Consider the following 14,969-nt stretch of genomic DNA (forward strand, 5'->3'; position numbering starts at 1 on the left):
GTAAGCCTACTTGTGACAATAAAGATTACTATTATTATTATTACAGGAAGGACGTAATTGCTCTAGGAGAGAGTGCAGAGGAGGTTTACAAGAATGTTGCTAGAAAAGTGTAGCTGTGAGGAGAGATTGGATAGGTTGGGGTTATTTTCTTTGGGACAAAGAAGGCTGAGGGGTGACTTAATTGATGCGTACAAAATTGAGAGGGAAGAGCTACAGTGGGCAGGATAAAATTATTTCCCGTGGTGGAGAATTCTAGAACCAGGGGACATAGGTTCAAGATAAATGGCAGAAGGTGTAGAGGGGGCATGAGGAAGAACCTTTTTACACAGAGGGTAGTGGGAGTCTGGAATTCACTGCCTGAGTTGGTGGTGGGAGCAGAGACCCTAAACTCTTTTTTAAAAAAGTACCTGGATCTGTATGTTGGGTGCTATAAGCTACAGGCTATGGAACGGGTCACCTGGGTGTCCCTAGGCTGGCATGGACAAGATGGGTGCAATTGCCTAATTCTGTGCTTTAACTTTTCTTTGGTTCTGTGGATATACAGGTTGGTTACGGGGTTTGGGCAGGAAAGTGGGCCTAGGTAGGGTACTGTTGAGGGTTGGTGCAGACCCGATGGGCCGAATGCCGCCCTCCACTGTAAATTCTATGGTTGATCAGTAAATACGCAGATGATGCGGAAATTGGAGGGTGGTAAATAGTGAGGAGGATAGGCTTCGATTACAGGGGGATACAGACGGACTGCTCAGTGGCAAATGGAATTCAGTCCGGATAAGTGTGAGGTGATGCATTTGGGCAGGACAAACAAGACAAGGGAATACATGATAAACGAAAGGACCCTGGGAAGGATCAGAGGGACCTTGGTGTGAATGTACACCAGTCCCTTAAGGTAGCAGGACAGGTGGGTGCTGTGGCTAAGAAGGAATATGGTATACTTTTATTAGCCGAGTCCAGAGTTCAAGTGCAGGGAGGTTATGCTGGAACTGTATAGAACATTGGTTCGGCCACAGCTAGATAGAGTAGACCGGAAGAAACCTTTCCCCTTGGTGGAGGAATCAATAACCGGGAACATAGATTTAAGGTAAGTCGCAGGAGGTTTAAGGGATGTGAGGAAAATCTTTTTCGCTCAGTGGGTGGTGGGAGTATGGAACTCTCTGCCTAAAAGGGCGGGGAGGCAGAGACCCTATTTAGATGTGCACTTGGATGTCAAGGCATACAAGGCTATGGACCAAGTGCTGGAAAATCAGATGAATAATTAGCTGGATGTTTTTGACCGGCGCAGACGCAATGGATCAAAGGGCTTTTTCTGTGCTGAAGACCTCCATACCTGCCGTACACTATTTGGGAATGACTTTTAACTCGCTACGCTACTGTACACTGATTGATGAATGCCATTCTGTTTTTTGGGGATAATGGTGCAGTGTGTTATTCTACAGTGATGACAACTCCCAAGCACAGAATTTTCAATTATTACTGTGTTGCTGTGGGCAGATGCTGACTGCAGATAGCCTGGAGCATCTCCTTGGAGCTGCCTCATGATGGTCTTGGATGGAGCCTGGACGTAAGCACGGCGAGTGATATGGTCCAGCGATACCAAGGAATAGGAAACTAAAGTGGTGTTCCTCAGATTGAAAAATACTGATTTTTCATAGCTTCTAAAATATAACATGCTCACTATGCTGATGTTTTAGACTAGCTTGTTAAGATATTTTGTATTTAAGTACTCTTATGCAGTTTGTTTTCCAGTGAGTGTTTGATGGATTGTTCGTTTTTATTAAAATGTATCATACTTTTCCCTTCCCCTCTCTCTAGGTCAAAAGACTTGCCTCCATTTGCATGGCTCATTTCCATACCTTTATGTTCCGTACGATGGTTATGGACAACGGCCGGAGCGGCATCTTCGTCAGCTTGCTTTCAGCATCGACCGAGCACTAAATGTATCATTGGGAAACCCTTCCTCTGGTGTCCAGCATGTGTTCAGGGTATCACTTGTATCTGGAATGTAAGTAAAGCCATTACAATAAGTGTTGTATACTGATGCATTGAGCTTGGGCAGAGTGAGTGTGGCAATGTGAATGTAATTGCTTGTGTGCTTTTCCTTTGCTTTTGATAAAATCAGTAATACAGTTCTCAGTTGTGTCTGTGCTAATGATTTTTTAACTTAAAAACACTGTGCTTATAACTGTTCCAGGACCTTTTTTAGTCGTCTTGGGACCATTGAAAATAGGAGTAGGGATCAGCCATTCGGCCCTTTGAACCTGCAACAATATCTACCTTATTCTCTAATGTTCAGAATAACATGAGCTACATATGAATTAACAGGGGAACTAGGGTGGAACACACTACACTACACAATAAGTGGAAGATGTGACCAAGAAAGATCCCATGGATTTCTCAGTAACCTACCCGCAGTTTGTTTGGCTCGGCACAACATCGAGGGCCGAAGGGCCTGTTCTGTGCTGTACTGTTCTATGTTCTATGTTCTACCAGGTGTTGGTATCCTCTGAATTACATAATCTTGTTAAAACTTGTCTCCCTCCAGGCAGCATGGTTTTGTGCAGGGAAGGTCATGTCTTACAAACCTAATAGAAGTCTTTGAGGAAGTGACAAAAGTTAATTGATAAGGGAAGGGCTGTAGATGTCATCTACATGGACTTCAGTAAGGCGTTTGATAAAGTTTCCCATGGCAAGTTGATGGAAAAAGTGAAGTCACATAGGGTTCAGGGTGTACTAGCTAGATGGATAAAGAACAGGCTGGGCAACAGGAGTCAGAGAGTAGTGGTGGAAGGGAGTGTCTCAAAATGGAGAAAGGTGACTAGTGGTGTTCCAGAGGGATCCGTGCTCAGACCACTGTTGTTTGTGATATACATAAATGATCTGGACGAAGGTATAGATGGTCTGATTACCAAGTTTGCAGATGATACTAAGATTGGTGGAGTTGTAGATAGCAAGGGGGACTATCAGAGAGTACAGCAAAATATAGATAGATTGGAGAGTTGGGCAGAGAAATGGCAGATGGAGTTCAATCCAGGCAAATGCGAGGTGATGCATTTTGGAAGATCCAATTCAAGAGCGGACGATACGGTCAATGGAAGAGTCCCGGGGAAAATTCATATACAGAGATCTGGGAGTTCAGGTCCATTGTACCCTGAAGGTGGCAACGCAGGTTGATAGTGGTCAAGAAGGCATACAGCACGCTTGCCTTCATCAGACGGGGTATTGAGTGCAAGAGTCGGCAGGTCATGTTACAGTTGTATAGGACTTTGGTTAGGCCACATTTGGAATACTGCGTGTAGTTCTGATCGCCCCATTCCCAGAAGGATGTGGATGCTTTAGAGAGGGTGCAGAGGAGGTTCACCAGGATGTTGCCTGGTATGGAGGGTGCTAGCTATGAAGAAAGGTTGAGTAGATTAGGATTGTTTTTGTTGGAAAGACGGAGGTTGAGGGGGTTTTGATTGAGGTTAACAAAATTGAGGTATGGACAGGGTGGATAGCAACAAGCTTTTTCCAAGAGTGGGTGTGTCAATTACAAGGGGACACGATTTCAAGGTGAGAGGGGGAAAGTTTAAGGGAGATGTGCGTGGAAAGTATTTTACGCAGAGGATGGTGGGTGCCTGGAACGCTTTGCCAGCGGAGGTGGTAGAGGCAGGCACGATAGCATCATTTAAGATGCATCGAGACATATATATGAACGGGCGGGGAACAGATTGAAAGTAGATCCTTGGAAAATAGGCGACAGGTTTTGATAAAAGATCTGGATTGGCGCAGGCTGGGAGGGCTGAAGGGCCTGTTCCTGTGCTGTAATTTTCTTTGTTCTTTGTTCTCCATCCAGTCTTCATCTAAGATCTAGCCTCTGAGTTACCCTCAAAGGTCTCTGATTTATGACTGCTCGCCTCCCAGGGTTTCAGTTTTGTTTTCCGAGACTGTTCCCCTGGACTTCCAAGTCTGCACTTTAGCACTAACTCCCAGGCACAACTTCAGCTCTTCGGCTTCACCGAGCAGAACACCATTACTCCAGCGATTTACCTTTAACCCAATATCTCACCACAAAGAGTTGCAAACCTTCCGGTGTCCTTTCAGGTCTTCAGGGATTTTCTTGAGCCCATGCTACTTGGAGCTTTTCAACTGCAGCACTTTTACTACTTGGAGCCTCTTTCATTGCCCTTGCTCCTGCAGATGTTTCTTTTCAGTGGTCACCCCCATCTGGTGCAATCCTCCCTATCTATGGCTCCTTCCCTGGTCCTCTTGCTCATTCTACTGTGATTGGGCTTTCGTGCATTTTTTCCCCTAATGCAGGCACGTGGCCACTTGTCCCCTCCCTGAGGTTTGCTCAACCACGAACTGTGCGAGTGCGGAAACCGCCAAGGCATGGTGGAACTTGTAGTTCCCAATCTCTGCTCGGGAATTGGCTAAGTCGGGAATCTTCACAAATGGAGTAGGCTGCTAAAGTTGCACACACTGTTTGGCTCAGCCTGAGATTATGGTCAGGGACAGGAATGAGACTGGCGACAAGATTAGAGTTTGTGGTCCAGCAGAAAGACAGTGGACTGCATTTTATGTGTTTGCAAGGGAGCAGGTGCAGGTGGGCACTCAAATAGGGCACCCCCAGCTGATGGGTGGATGTCGGACTGCCTAATTAGCCGCCCACCCCACTTGTAATGTGTTGCCCAAAGATTTCAATATTACTAATCTTTAATTGGGCAACTTCGCAGCTTCCCTGAGACTGAAGGTCTGGCAAGCAAAATGGTAGCACAGCGGATTTAAAGAGCATCAGAACCCCAAAGATTTAACACTAACACCACCGCAGCTGCCTGATCTGCCCATTTACTGCAGTTTTTAATCTGATTTTGAGAATGCACAATATTTTGCGTTTGCGAAAATCCAGAGGTGGATGTTAACATACAATTGGAAGCCAATGCTATGTTTTGGATGTGTTGCAAAGTGAAAGCATTTAGATGAGGGAGAGGAGGGATTCAAGGAGTGATCCTTGAAGGACTGCAACATTAACTGTGTAGGAACAAGAAGTGAACCTTTGCTGAAGATACTCTTTATAGGTAAGAGAGCAGCCAAGGGTGGTCCTAAAGAGCAGGACATTAGACAAGTGGCATCAGAGGAGAGTGGTATGGTTATTGAAGGCTTCAGAGAGTTACAGGGGGTGTTCGAGTACCACGGTCACAGAGGATGTGCTTTGTAATTGATCCAGGCTGTTTTTTTGTGTTGCAGCAGATACCAGAGTGAAAGAATTAAACATCTAATTGAGAGAGAAATTAGCATGAGCGTAAGAGATTATTTCACATTCCAAGATTTTGGAGAGGGAAGAAAGGCTGAAATGGAGATTGTGATGGCTGTTTTGAATGGGGGGGGGGGGGGGGGGGGGGGGGGAAAGAGAAGCAGTTTCTGCCGAAAGAGCCGTTTTGAATGTCACCTAGCTTTGGAGCCAAATTAGAAGTGTGATTGTAAGTGATTGAAAGCAAGGTTATTTTTAAAAGACACAGATCTTCTTTAAAATGCAAGTTTTATGCCTGTAAAGCATATGAACTGGGAGGTGGTAACTGATGTACATTTAAAGAGTTGTAATTTTACAGATTATCGAAACTACTTTGACAGTGTTATACGTTAGTTCAATTGATGTGCTCTTAAAAAAAACTTGAGAAAGAGACTGGATAAAATATTTTGAGCTGTTGGTTTATGGCAGAGACGTAATTCTTAAATGAAGCAAGAAACTACATCTGGTGTTAGCTTCTGCACTGGGCTAAAATTCCATTTAGTATTGTGGTTTTTGATGTGTTCAACCACAAAATGTTCCATTTGTGATGTACAGTGAGATGGAGTGTAATCTATTTATTTCAAGCGGTAGGCCTGACCGATTTTGGAGGGCCATTTCACATTTCATTAATGATAAAACTGGTTATTCTTCTCGTATTCCCCTTTTTGTACCACTTTCTCCTCCCTCTTGTCCCCACATATCTCTCTCTCTTCCCCCCCCCCCCCCCCCCCCCAAGAATTTGTAATAAACGTTGCACATTACTTTACACAAAAATGGTTAAAGTTGTACTATTGTGTTGCAGGCCTTTTTATGGTTTCCATGAGAAAGAAAAGCAATTCATGAAGATTTATCTGTACAATCCTCTGATGGTTAAAAGGTACAGTAAAGTTAACTAGGTATTTACTTGTTGCTTTCCAATTGTCATAAACTCTGAACTTATTTACCCAAGACACGATAAGGATCGAGTTTGGTCTATTATGCAACTTCTCTGATAGATTGGTAGAATGATTTAATGGAAGTGAGATATTAGAAAAACTTCTGTCATTTGATATCTGCCCAAAATGATACCTTTTACTTTGATTGGAAGAGATGAAACAATGGAGCAAGTCTTCCCACCATTGAGCATAGTGTCCACATGCTGCTCCTTGCCATACAGAGAGTGAACTGTCTTGCACACCACTCCTGTAGAAAGCCTGGTTGATATTCTATTCCACCTTTCTTGTCCATTTTAATAAAAACCATTCAATTGAACTCCATTTAAGACTGTAAAATCTCTAACCTCATGAGACAAATTCATTGCACATGAATCTGTAACCAAGACGTGTTCCCGATTCCTATTGGGAGATGGAAATTTAGCCTTCCAGTGAGTTTGTGCACTTCTAATTAATCAACAATTGTTACAGCACTAGTAGGATTTTTATTTAAAAGTAATCTTGAGTAAAGTTCAAGTTCAAAAGTTTTTTAAAAAATGTTTCCAATTAAGGGGCAATTTAGCGTGGCCAATCCACCTACCCTACACATCTTTGGGTTGTGGGAGTGACATGGGAGAGAATATGCAAACTCCTCACGCACAGTGACCGGGGGCCAGGATCAAATCCGGGTCCTCGGCGCCGTGAGACGGCAGTGCTAACCACTGCACCACCATGCCGCTCCCTGAAAGCCTTGATTCATAATGTTTTGCTGCTGGTTCCACACCTTCCTGACTGCATGAAGCATCATCTTTGTGATATTAACGGGCTATTGCTGCATTGATTTGCTGCTGACTGCTATTGAGTGATGTCAATGTCATTGGAAGGTCTATGTTGGCTGTCTGCTTTCTGAAGGAGTTACTTTCTTCTAAATTCTCTTAAATATTTATCACCTTTCGGGTCATAGGACACTACCACTTTCTTAAAACTCTAAGCCTCGGTTTAAAAATAGAATCTTTTGATGTCCTCCTTTGTTTTTTAAATTTATGCCTCCTGTTGATGACTGTCCAGTGGAAATGTTGCACTTTATAAGAACTGTTAATTTTGAATGCCTCAATGGTTGTGTAGCACTTTTCACACAAAATATTTTGTGGCTCTTCATCAGAGTATAATCCTACAAAAAATTAACATTGAACCAAAGCAGGCGATATTAGGATGGGCAGCGAGAAGTTTTAAAGATCATCTTGAAAATCGTCATTCAGAGATTTAGGGATGCAATTTCAGAGCATGGGATATTTACAGTTGATGGAACAATGTAGAGATACGTGAGGTTAGAGTGGAGAGTTCAGTGTGATGCAGGGCTGGAGGAACAGAGGACAAAAGAAAAGTACAGCACAGGAGAACAGTCCCTTCAGCCCTCCAAGTCCGTGCCGATCATGATGCCCTAACATTTAAAAAAACAACCTTCTGCCCGTACTCAGTCCGTATCCCTCTATTTCCTCCCTATTCATGCACCCATCCACTCTCATCTTAAATGTTGCTAATGTGCCTGCTTCCACCACACACTCTGGCAGCGTGTTCCAGGCACCCGCCACTCTCTGTGTGAAGGTCCCGGAGATGGGGAGAGATGAGCCCATGAAGGGATTGAAACATGATTGAGAATTTTAAAACTGGCCTTTGTTGATCCAGGAGTCCCTGTCAGCAAGCACAAGCAATGTGTTACTTGGATGGTCTGATTAGGACATGGCCAGCAGAGGTTTAAATGCAATTATGAAAGGTCGCAAATGGGTGAGTGCCCAGGGGAGCATTAGAATAGTCAAGTCTGGAGGTAACAAAAGCATGGGAAAGTGTTTCAGCAGTATGGATGGAGATGAACAAAATTGCCTCGGTGGAAGTGACTGGACTTTGGTGTGCCATGGCTATGGGTTTGGAATCTCGGCTCTGCTAATTAGGATGCCAGAGTTGTGACGGTCTGATTCAGCTGAAATGGTGGCCAGTGAAAGAGATGGAATCAGTGGCAAGAGTCCAAACCATGCCTGACCAATGTTTAATTGGAGGAAATTGCAGCTCACCCAGAACTTTTTTGAACAGGGGCACGACATTCGCCACACTCTCCAATCCCCTGGTACCGCCCCTGTTGACAGCGAGGACGAAAAGATCATTGCCAACGGCTCTGCAATTTCATCTCTTGCTTCCCATAGAATTCTTGGCTATATCCCGTCAGGCCTGGGGGACTTGTCTATCCTCAAGTTTTTTAAAATGCCCAACACATCTTCCTTCCTAACAAGTATCTCCTCGAGCTTACCAGTCTGTTTCACACTGTCCTCTCCAACAATATGGCCCCTCTCGTTTGTAAATACTGTACTCGTTCAGGACCTCTCCTATCTCGTCAGATTCAATACACAATCTCCCACTACTGTCCTTGATTGGACCTACCCTCGCTCTATGTGGAAAAGGCCTTGGGGTTTCTACCCGCCAAAGATGTTTCATGCCCTCTCTTAGCTCTCCTAATTACTTTCTTCAGTTCCCTCCTGGCTATCTTGTATCCCTCTAGCGCCCTGTCTGAACCTTGTTTCCTCAGCCTTACATAAGTATCCTTCTTCCTCTTAACAAGACATTCAACCTCTCTTGTCAACGATGGTTCCCTCACTCGACCATCTCTTCCCTGCCTGACAGGGACATACATATCAAAGACACGCAGTACCTGTACCTTGAACAAGTTCCACATTTCAATTGTGTCCTTCCCTGACAGCCTATGTTCCCAACTTGTGCACTTCAGTTCTTGTCTGACAGCATCGTATTTACCCTTCCCCCAATTGTAAACCTTGCCCTGTTGCACGCACCTATCCCTCTCCATTACTAAAGTGAAAGTCACAGAATTGTGGTCACTATCTCCAAAATGCTCCCCCACTAACAAATCTATCACTTGCCCTAGTTCATTACCAAGTACCAAATCCAATATGGCCTCCCCTCTGGTCGGACAATCTACATACTGTGTTAGAAAAGCTTCCTGGACACACTGCACAAACACCACCCCATCCAAGCTATTTGATCTAAAGAGTTTCCACTCAATATTTGGGAAGTTGATGTCACCCATGACTACTACCCTGTGACTTCTGCACCTTTCCAAAATCTGTTTCCCAATCTGTTCCTCCCACATCTCTGCTGCTATTGGGGGGCCTATAGAAAACTCCCAACAAGGTGACTGCTCCTTTCCTATTTCTGACTTCAACCCATACTACCTCAGTGGGCAGATCCTCCTCGAACTGCCTTTCTGCTGCTGTTATACTATCTCTAATTAACAATGCAACCCCCCCCCCCCCACCTCTTTTACCACCCTCCCTAATCTTATTGAAACATCTATAACCAGGAATCTCCAACAACCATTTCTGCCCCTCTTCTATCCAAGTTTCCGTGATAGCCACCACACACAGTCCCAAGTACCGATCCATGCCTTAAGTTCACCCACCTTATTCCTGATGCTTCTTGCGTTGAAGTATACACACTTCAACCCATCTCCCTGCCTGAAAGTACTCTCCTTTGTCAATGTTACCTTCCCCACTGCCTCACTACACGCTTTGACATCCTGAACATCGGCTACCTTAGTTGCTGGACTGCAAATCCCTGCCAAATTAGTTTAAACCCTCCCAAAGAGTACTAGAAAACCTCCCTCTCAGGATATTGGTGCCCCTCTGGTTCGGATGCAACCCATCCTGCTTGTACAGGTCCCTCCTTCCCCAGAATGCGCTCCAATTATCCAAATACCTGAAGCCTTCCCTCCTACACCATTCCTGCAGCCACGTGTTCAACTGCGCACTCTCCCTATTCCTCGCCTCGCTATCACGTGGCACCGTCAACAAACCAGAGATGACCAATCTGTCTGTCCTGGCTTTTAACTTCCAGCCTAACTCCCTAAACTCGTTTATTTCATCCCCACCCCTTTTCCTACCTACGTCGTTGGTACCAGTGTGCACCAGGACTTCTGGCTGCTCACCCTCCCCCTTAAGGATCCTGAAGACACGATCCGAGACATCGTGGGCAGCACAGTAGCACAAGTGGATAGCACTGTGGCTTCGCAGCACCAGGGCCCCAGGTTCGATTCCCTGCTGGGTCACTGTCTGTGTGGAGTCTGCACGTTCTCCCCGTGTCTGCGTGGGTTTCCTCCTGGGTGCTCCGGTTTTCTCCCACAGTCCAAAGACGTGCAGGTTAGCTGGATTGGCCACGATAAATTGCCCTTATTGTCCAATAATGGTTAGGAGGGGTTATTGGGTTACGGGGACAGGGTGAAAGTGAGGGCTTAAGTGGGTCGATGCAGACTCGATGGGCCGAAATGCCTCCTTCTGCACTGTATGTTCTATGTTATCCCTGGCCCTGACACCCGGGAGGCAACATACCTTCCGGGAGTCTTGCTTGTTACCACAGAATCTCCTATCTGTTCCCCTAACCATTGAGTCTCCTATCACTAATACTTTTCTATTCTCCCCCCTTCTCTTCTGAGCCCCAGAGCCAGACTCGGTGCCAGAGACCTGGCCGCTAGGGCCTTCCCCCGGTAGGTAATCCCCCCCCCCCCCCCCCCCCCCCCCGATGGGGAACAGTCACGAGGGATCCCTGCACTGTCTGCCCGTTCGTTTTCATTCCCCTGACTGTAACCCAGGTACTCCTATCCTGTACCTTGGGTATGGCTACCTCCCTGTAACTCTTCTCGATAACCCCCTCTGCCTCCCGGATGATCCAAAGTTCATCCAGCTCCAGTTCCCTATCTGCCTCTGAGGAGCTGGAGTTGGATGCATTCCCCACAGGTATCATCAGCGGGGACACCGGTGGTATCCCCCACCACCCACATCCTACAGGAGGAGCATGCAACTGCCCTAGCCTCCATCCCCTCTTAGCTTACAGAATATAGCTGCACTGTGGACCAACTGGAACTCCGCCCTCCGACTCTGCTCCCAGTCAGCTGCAGTCTCTGTAAACTCCCGGCTCCCTTCACGCTCTTTGAGGAAATGTTGGAAATGAAATGAGCACCGTACTCCCTCCTCACCTAACTCCATCAGTCACTAAACTCTCACTATAGCACTCAAATGCACCAAATTCAGCATTCAGTGCAAAGCCTGCACTGTAGCTGGATCACCTTTATACTGTGACTCTAGCCGCTGAAAACTGGCCTAATCCAATTAACTAATTAACAAGCTCCAGCTGAAAGTAGCTACAAGTAGAACCTTTGTTTAAAGCTGATTGAAAATTCACCACCTTCTCAACCAAACAGCAACACTTAAGTTAATTAACTAAATAAAAGAAAGACTAGACTTAGATAAAAATGAACCCTTAATATCCCTCAGTCACCAAACTCTCACTATAGCACTCAAATGCACCCAAATTCAGCACTCAATGCAAACAAAGTCTGCACTGTAGCTAGCTCCTAACAATCTCGACACTATCTGCAACTCCCCCAACCTTCGTGTCATTGGCAAACTTACTAACCCACCCTTCCACTTCCTCATCCAAGTCATTTATAAAAACCACAAAGAGCAGCAGTCCCAGAACAGTTCCCTGCAGGACACCACTGGTCATCAACCTCCAGGCGGAATACTTTCCATGCACTACCACTCGCTGTCTTCTTTCGGCCAGCCAATTCTGTATCCAGACAGCCAGATTTCCCTGTATCCTGTGCCCCCTAACTTTCTGAATGAGCCTACCATGGGGAACCTTATCAAATGCCTTGCTGAAATCCATGTGCACTACATCCACATTGACCTTCATCAATGTGTCTCGTCACCAGAGTGCAGCTTGGGGTCATTTCGATGCTGTGGCCGGAAGAGTCATAATTGTTCGGGGAGGGGGTATCATGGATTTGATAGGTGATAACATGTTTACAATATCAATGAGCATGGGAGCCACAAAGGAGAATTAGGTGGTTTGCATCAGATCTCCTCAACCTTCTCCATTAAAAGAAACCCAATATTCTCCAGTTTTTCCTTAAACACCTTTATCCTCAGTGCCTTCTTCTCACCTTTATCCTCAGTGCCTTCTTCCCACCTTTATCCTCAGTGCCTTCTTCCCACCTTTATCCTCAGTGCCTTCTTCCCACCTTTATCCTCAGTGCCTTCTTCCCACCTTTATCCTCAGTGCCTTCTTCCCACCTTTATCCTCAGTGCCTTCTTCCCACCTTTATCCTCAGTGCCTTCTTCCCACCTTCATCCTCAGTGCCTTCTTCCCAAGTGTCTTCTGAAAGTTCTCTGATTTTGAGAATTCCTGAGTAAGGTACCCAAAACTGGGAACTATATTTTAACTGTTGTCTCACCATTGTTCTTGTTTGCTGTTATTTCTTTCATGTTCTTTTAACAGTGTTATCAGCTTGTCCTCTTTTTTTTTTGTCATATCGTGATTATTTCCTCCTCTTTCATTAAAAATACACTGCATCATTTTGCATCCCTCCAGTCTGAAAAATATCTAGAACTGCTTTCCATCCTTCAACCAGCTTTGTATGTGTGCATCCTGTAACACTGTGCACACCTTCACTTCAACAAATCACCTCTTGTGTGCCTCTTATCTATTTTGAAAATGTGTACAATTATCCACAGCATTTTCTGTATCGGTGTGGTGCACTTAATGCATGCTTTTTGTTTTGCCATGCATGACTAATTCTTAAATCCATCAAATATTTAAAAAGATTTAGTTGAACTGTTTTACACAATGCATGTAACTTTTAATTAATTGTTAAATTATTCAGATCTGACACGGAGCCAAAGGTGAATTGCATCATTACCTAATGATGAAAATAAAACAAATGGGTTGGTGCCTGAATTGAGCCTTTGAGACTTGGGTTTGGAACCGACCCTGAAAGATGCCAAGAATATTCCTCACGTTTGTTTTGAGGCTGCTGTGTGAAATGACGACTTCTCCACAGTCTTCAGTCTACTGCACATACTTTATTGTATTGATTTGGGTGTGACCATTCTGATTGGAGAAGCTAGCTGGAGAAGCTAGCGGGATAGGTAATGTGGAAAATGGCCATGCTGGCGGATAGCGGGTGTTTCGCTGTAGGTTTTTGTAGTTAGTGAAAGTCGGAAGGAGTTGGGAGGTGTTTTAGCTGCAGCACCATATTCATAGAGGGTGTAATTTGTGACTTTGCTCGTCACTGGGGAGATGGTCATGGATTTGGTCGTTGATAACACATTTGCAAGATCAATGAACGTGGGGGCCAGAAAGGAGAGTTGGGCGGTTATCATCTCTTTAATCAGATACCCTCTTAATCTTCTCTGGTAAAAGAAACCCAATATTCTCCAGTTTCTCCTCAATTAACCACCTTCGTCGTCAGTGCCTCCTTCCTAAGTGTCTTCTGCAAGTTTTTCATCATTTTGACACCCTTCCCGAGTAAGATCCCAAAACTGGGAATTGTATTTTAACCGCTGTCTCACCTTTGTACTTGTTTGCCGTCAGTGTTCACAGGAAACGTTTCCATTTCCTAGAACTTTAACAGTGTTTACAAAAATAAACTTCTCTGGCAATATGCTGTCAATAGAAAGTAATACTGAGATTCCAAGTGCATGTTGATCATTTTGGATAGACTATAATAAAAAATGTTGTGTTGCTTCATAGGGTGTGTGAGTTGTTACAAGGAGGAGCTGTCATGAACAAATCCTACCAGCCCTATGAAGCTCATCTGCCTTACCTCCTGCAACTCTTCATTGATCATAATCTGTATGGAATGAATCTTATTCACCTTGCAGCAGTAAAATTCAGAAAAACCCGAAGAAAAGGTAAGTTACAATCAATGGCATTTAGAAAAGAGCCTTGGGCTGAGCATGTGAGATAGCGAAATCTAACCATTGCCCCATGACATTCATTGGCATTAACATGGCTGTGTCTCCCATTGTCAACATCCTGGGGGGGGGGGGGGGCCATCGAGCAGAAACTGAACTTGACGAGCCACATAAATACTATGGCTACAAGAGCAGGTCAGAGTGCGGTCTTTCCACCCTTCCCCACGGGGACATTGAAACATGTTGCGCAATATAAGCTTCATACTGCCTGTCTGGATAAAAAGAAAAAAAATGTACCAAGAACAATATTGTGCAACGGTTTCATCCCCTAAATGGCATTAGTAAAGCCAGTGGGTTTTTACAACAATCTGGTACTCTTGTCACCAATGGTTCCAGAATTTTAACCTAGTTTTGTTCAGTTGGCACTTATTCAATGGGTCCAGGATGCCTTTTATTTTTAACATTAAAAAAAAATTTTTTTTTTTTAGAGTAGCCAATTCAATTTTTCCAATTAAGGGGCAATTTAGCGTGGCCAATCCACCTACACTGCACATCTTTGGGTTGTGGGGGCGAAATCCACGCAAATACGGGGAGAATATACAAACACCACACGGACTGTGACCCCGAGCAGGGATTGAACCTGGGACCTCGGTGCTGTGAGGCAGCAGTGCTAACCACTGCGCCACCATGCTGCCCTCCTTTTATTTTTAACCTGAATGCAAAGTAGTTTCACCAGAAATCCAAAGATGTGCAGGTTAGGTGGATTGACCATGCTAAATTGCCCCTTAATTGGAAACAATTAATTGGGTACTCTAAATTTATAGAAAAAAGGATTGACAGGTCAGATGCCTTTCATGGGATGGTGCAGACTCAGTGGGCCGAAGGGCCTCTTCTGCACTGTATTTTTCAATGATTCTGATATCATGCTTCATTGCTGTGCTCAGTGTCGTGTTGGGTACATTGATATAACACTGGCTGCATCTGGATGCAGCTTAGATCAGAAAGATGAAATGAAATGAAAATCGCTTATTGTCACGA

At 44.8% G+C, this 14,969-nt stretch overlaps 1 protein-coding gene across 1 annotated transcript in view; it reads left to right on the forward strand.

Annotated features, from left to right (window-relative positions):
- rev3l (REV3 like, DNA directed polymerase zeta catalytic subunit) overlaps positions 1–14,969 on the forward strand; it is a 244,539-nt gene that overhangs the window by 104,820 nt on the left and 124,750 nt on the right. The window contains exons 2-4 of the mRNA XM_038799147.1: positions 1,810–1,999; positions 6,066–6,140; positions 13,768–13,928. Coding sequence (XP_038655075.1) covers positions 1,810–1,999; positions 6,066–6,140; positions 13,768–13,928 — 426 coding nt within the window. The remainder of the gene's footprint in view (positions 1–1,809; positions 2,000–6,065; positions 6,141–13,767; positions 13,929–14,969) is intronic.

Source organism: Scyliorhinus canicula, chromosome 6 (genome assembly GCF_902713615.1).
Source record: "Scyliorhinus canicula chromosome 6, sScyCan1.1, whole genome shotgun sequence".
In the NCBI taxonomy this organism is placed as follows: domain Eukaryota; kingdom Metazoa; phylum Chordata; class Chondrichthyes; order Carcharhiniformes; family Scyliorhinidae; genus Scyliorhinus; species Scyliorhinus canicula.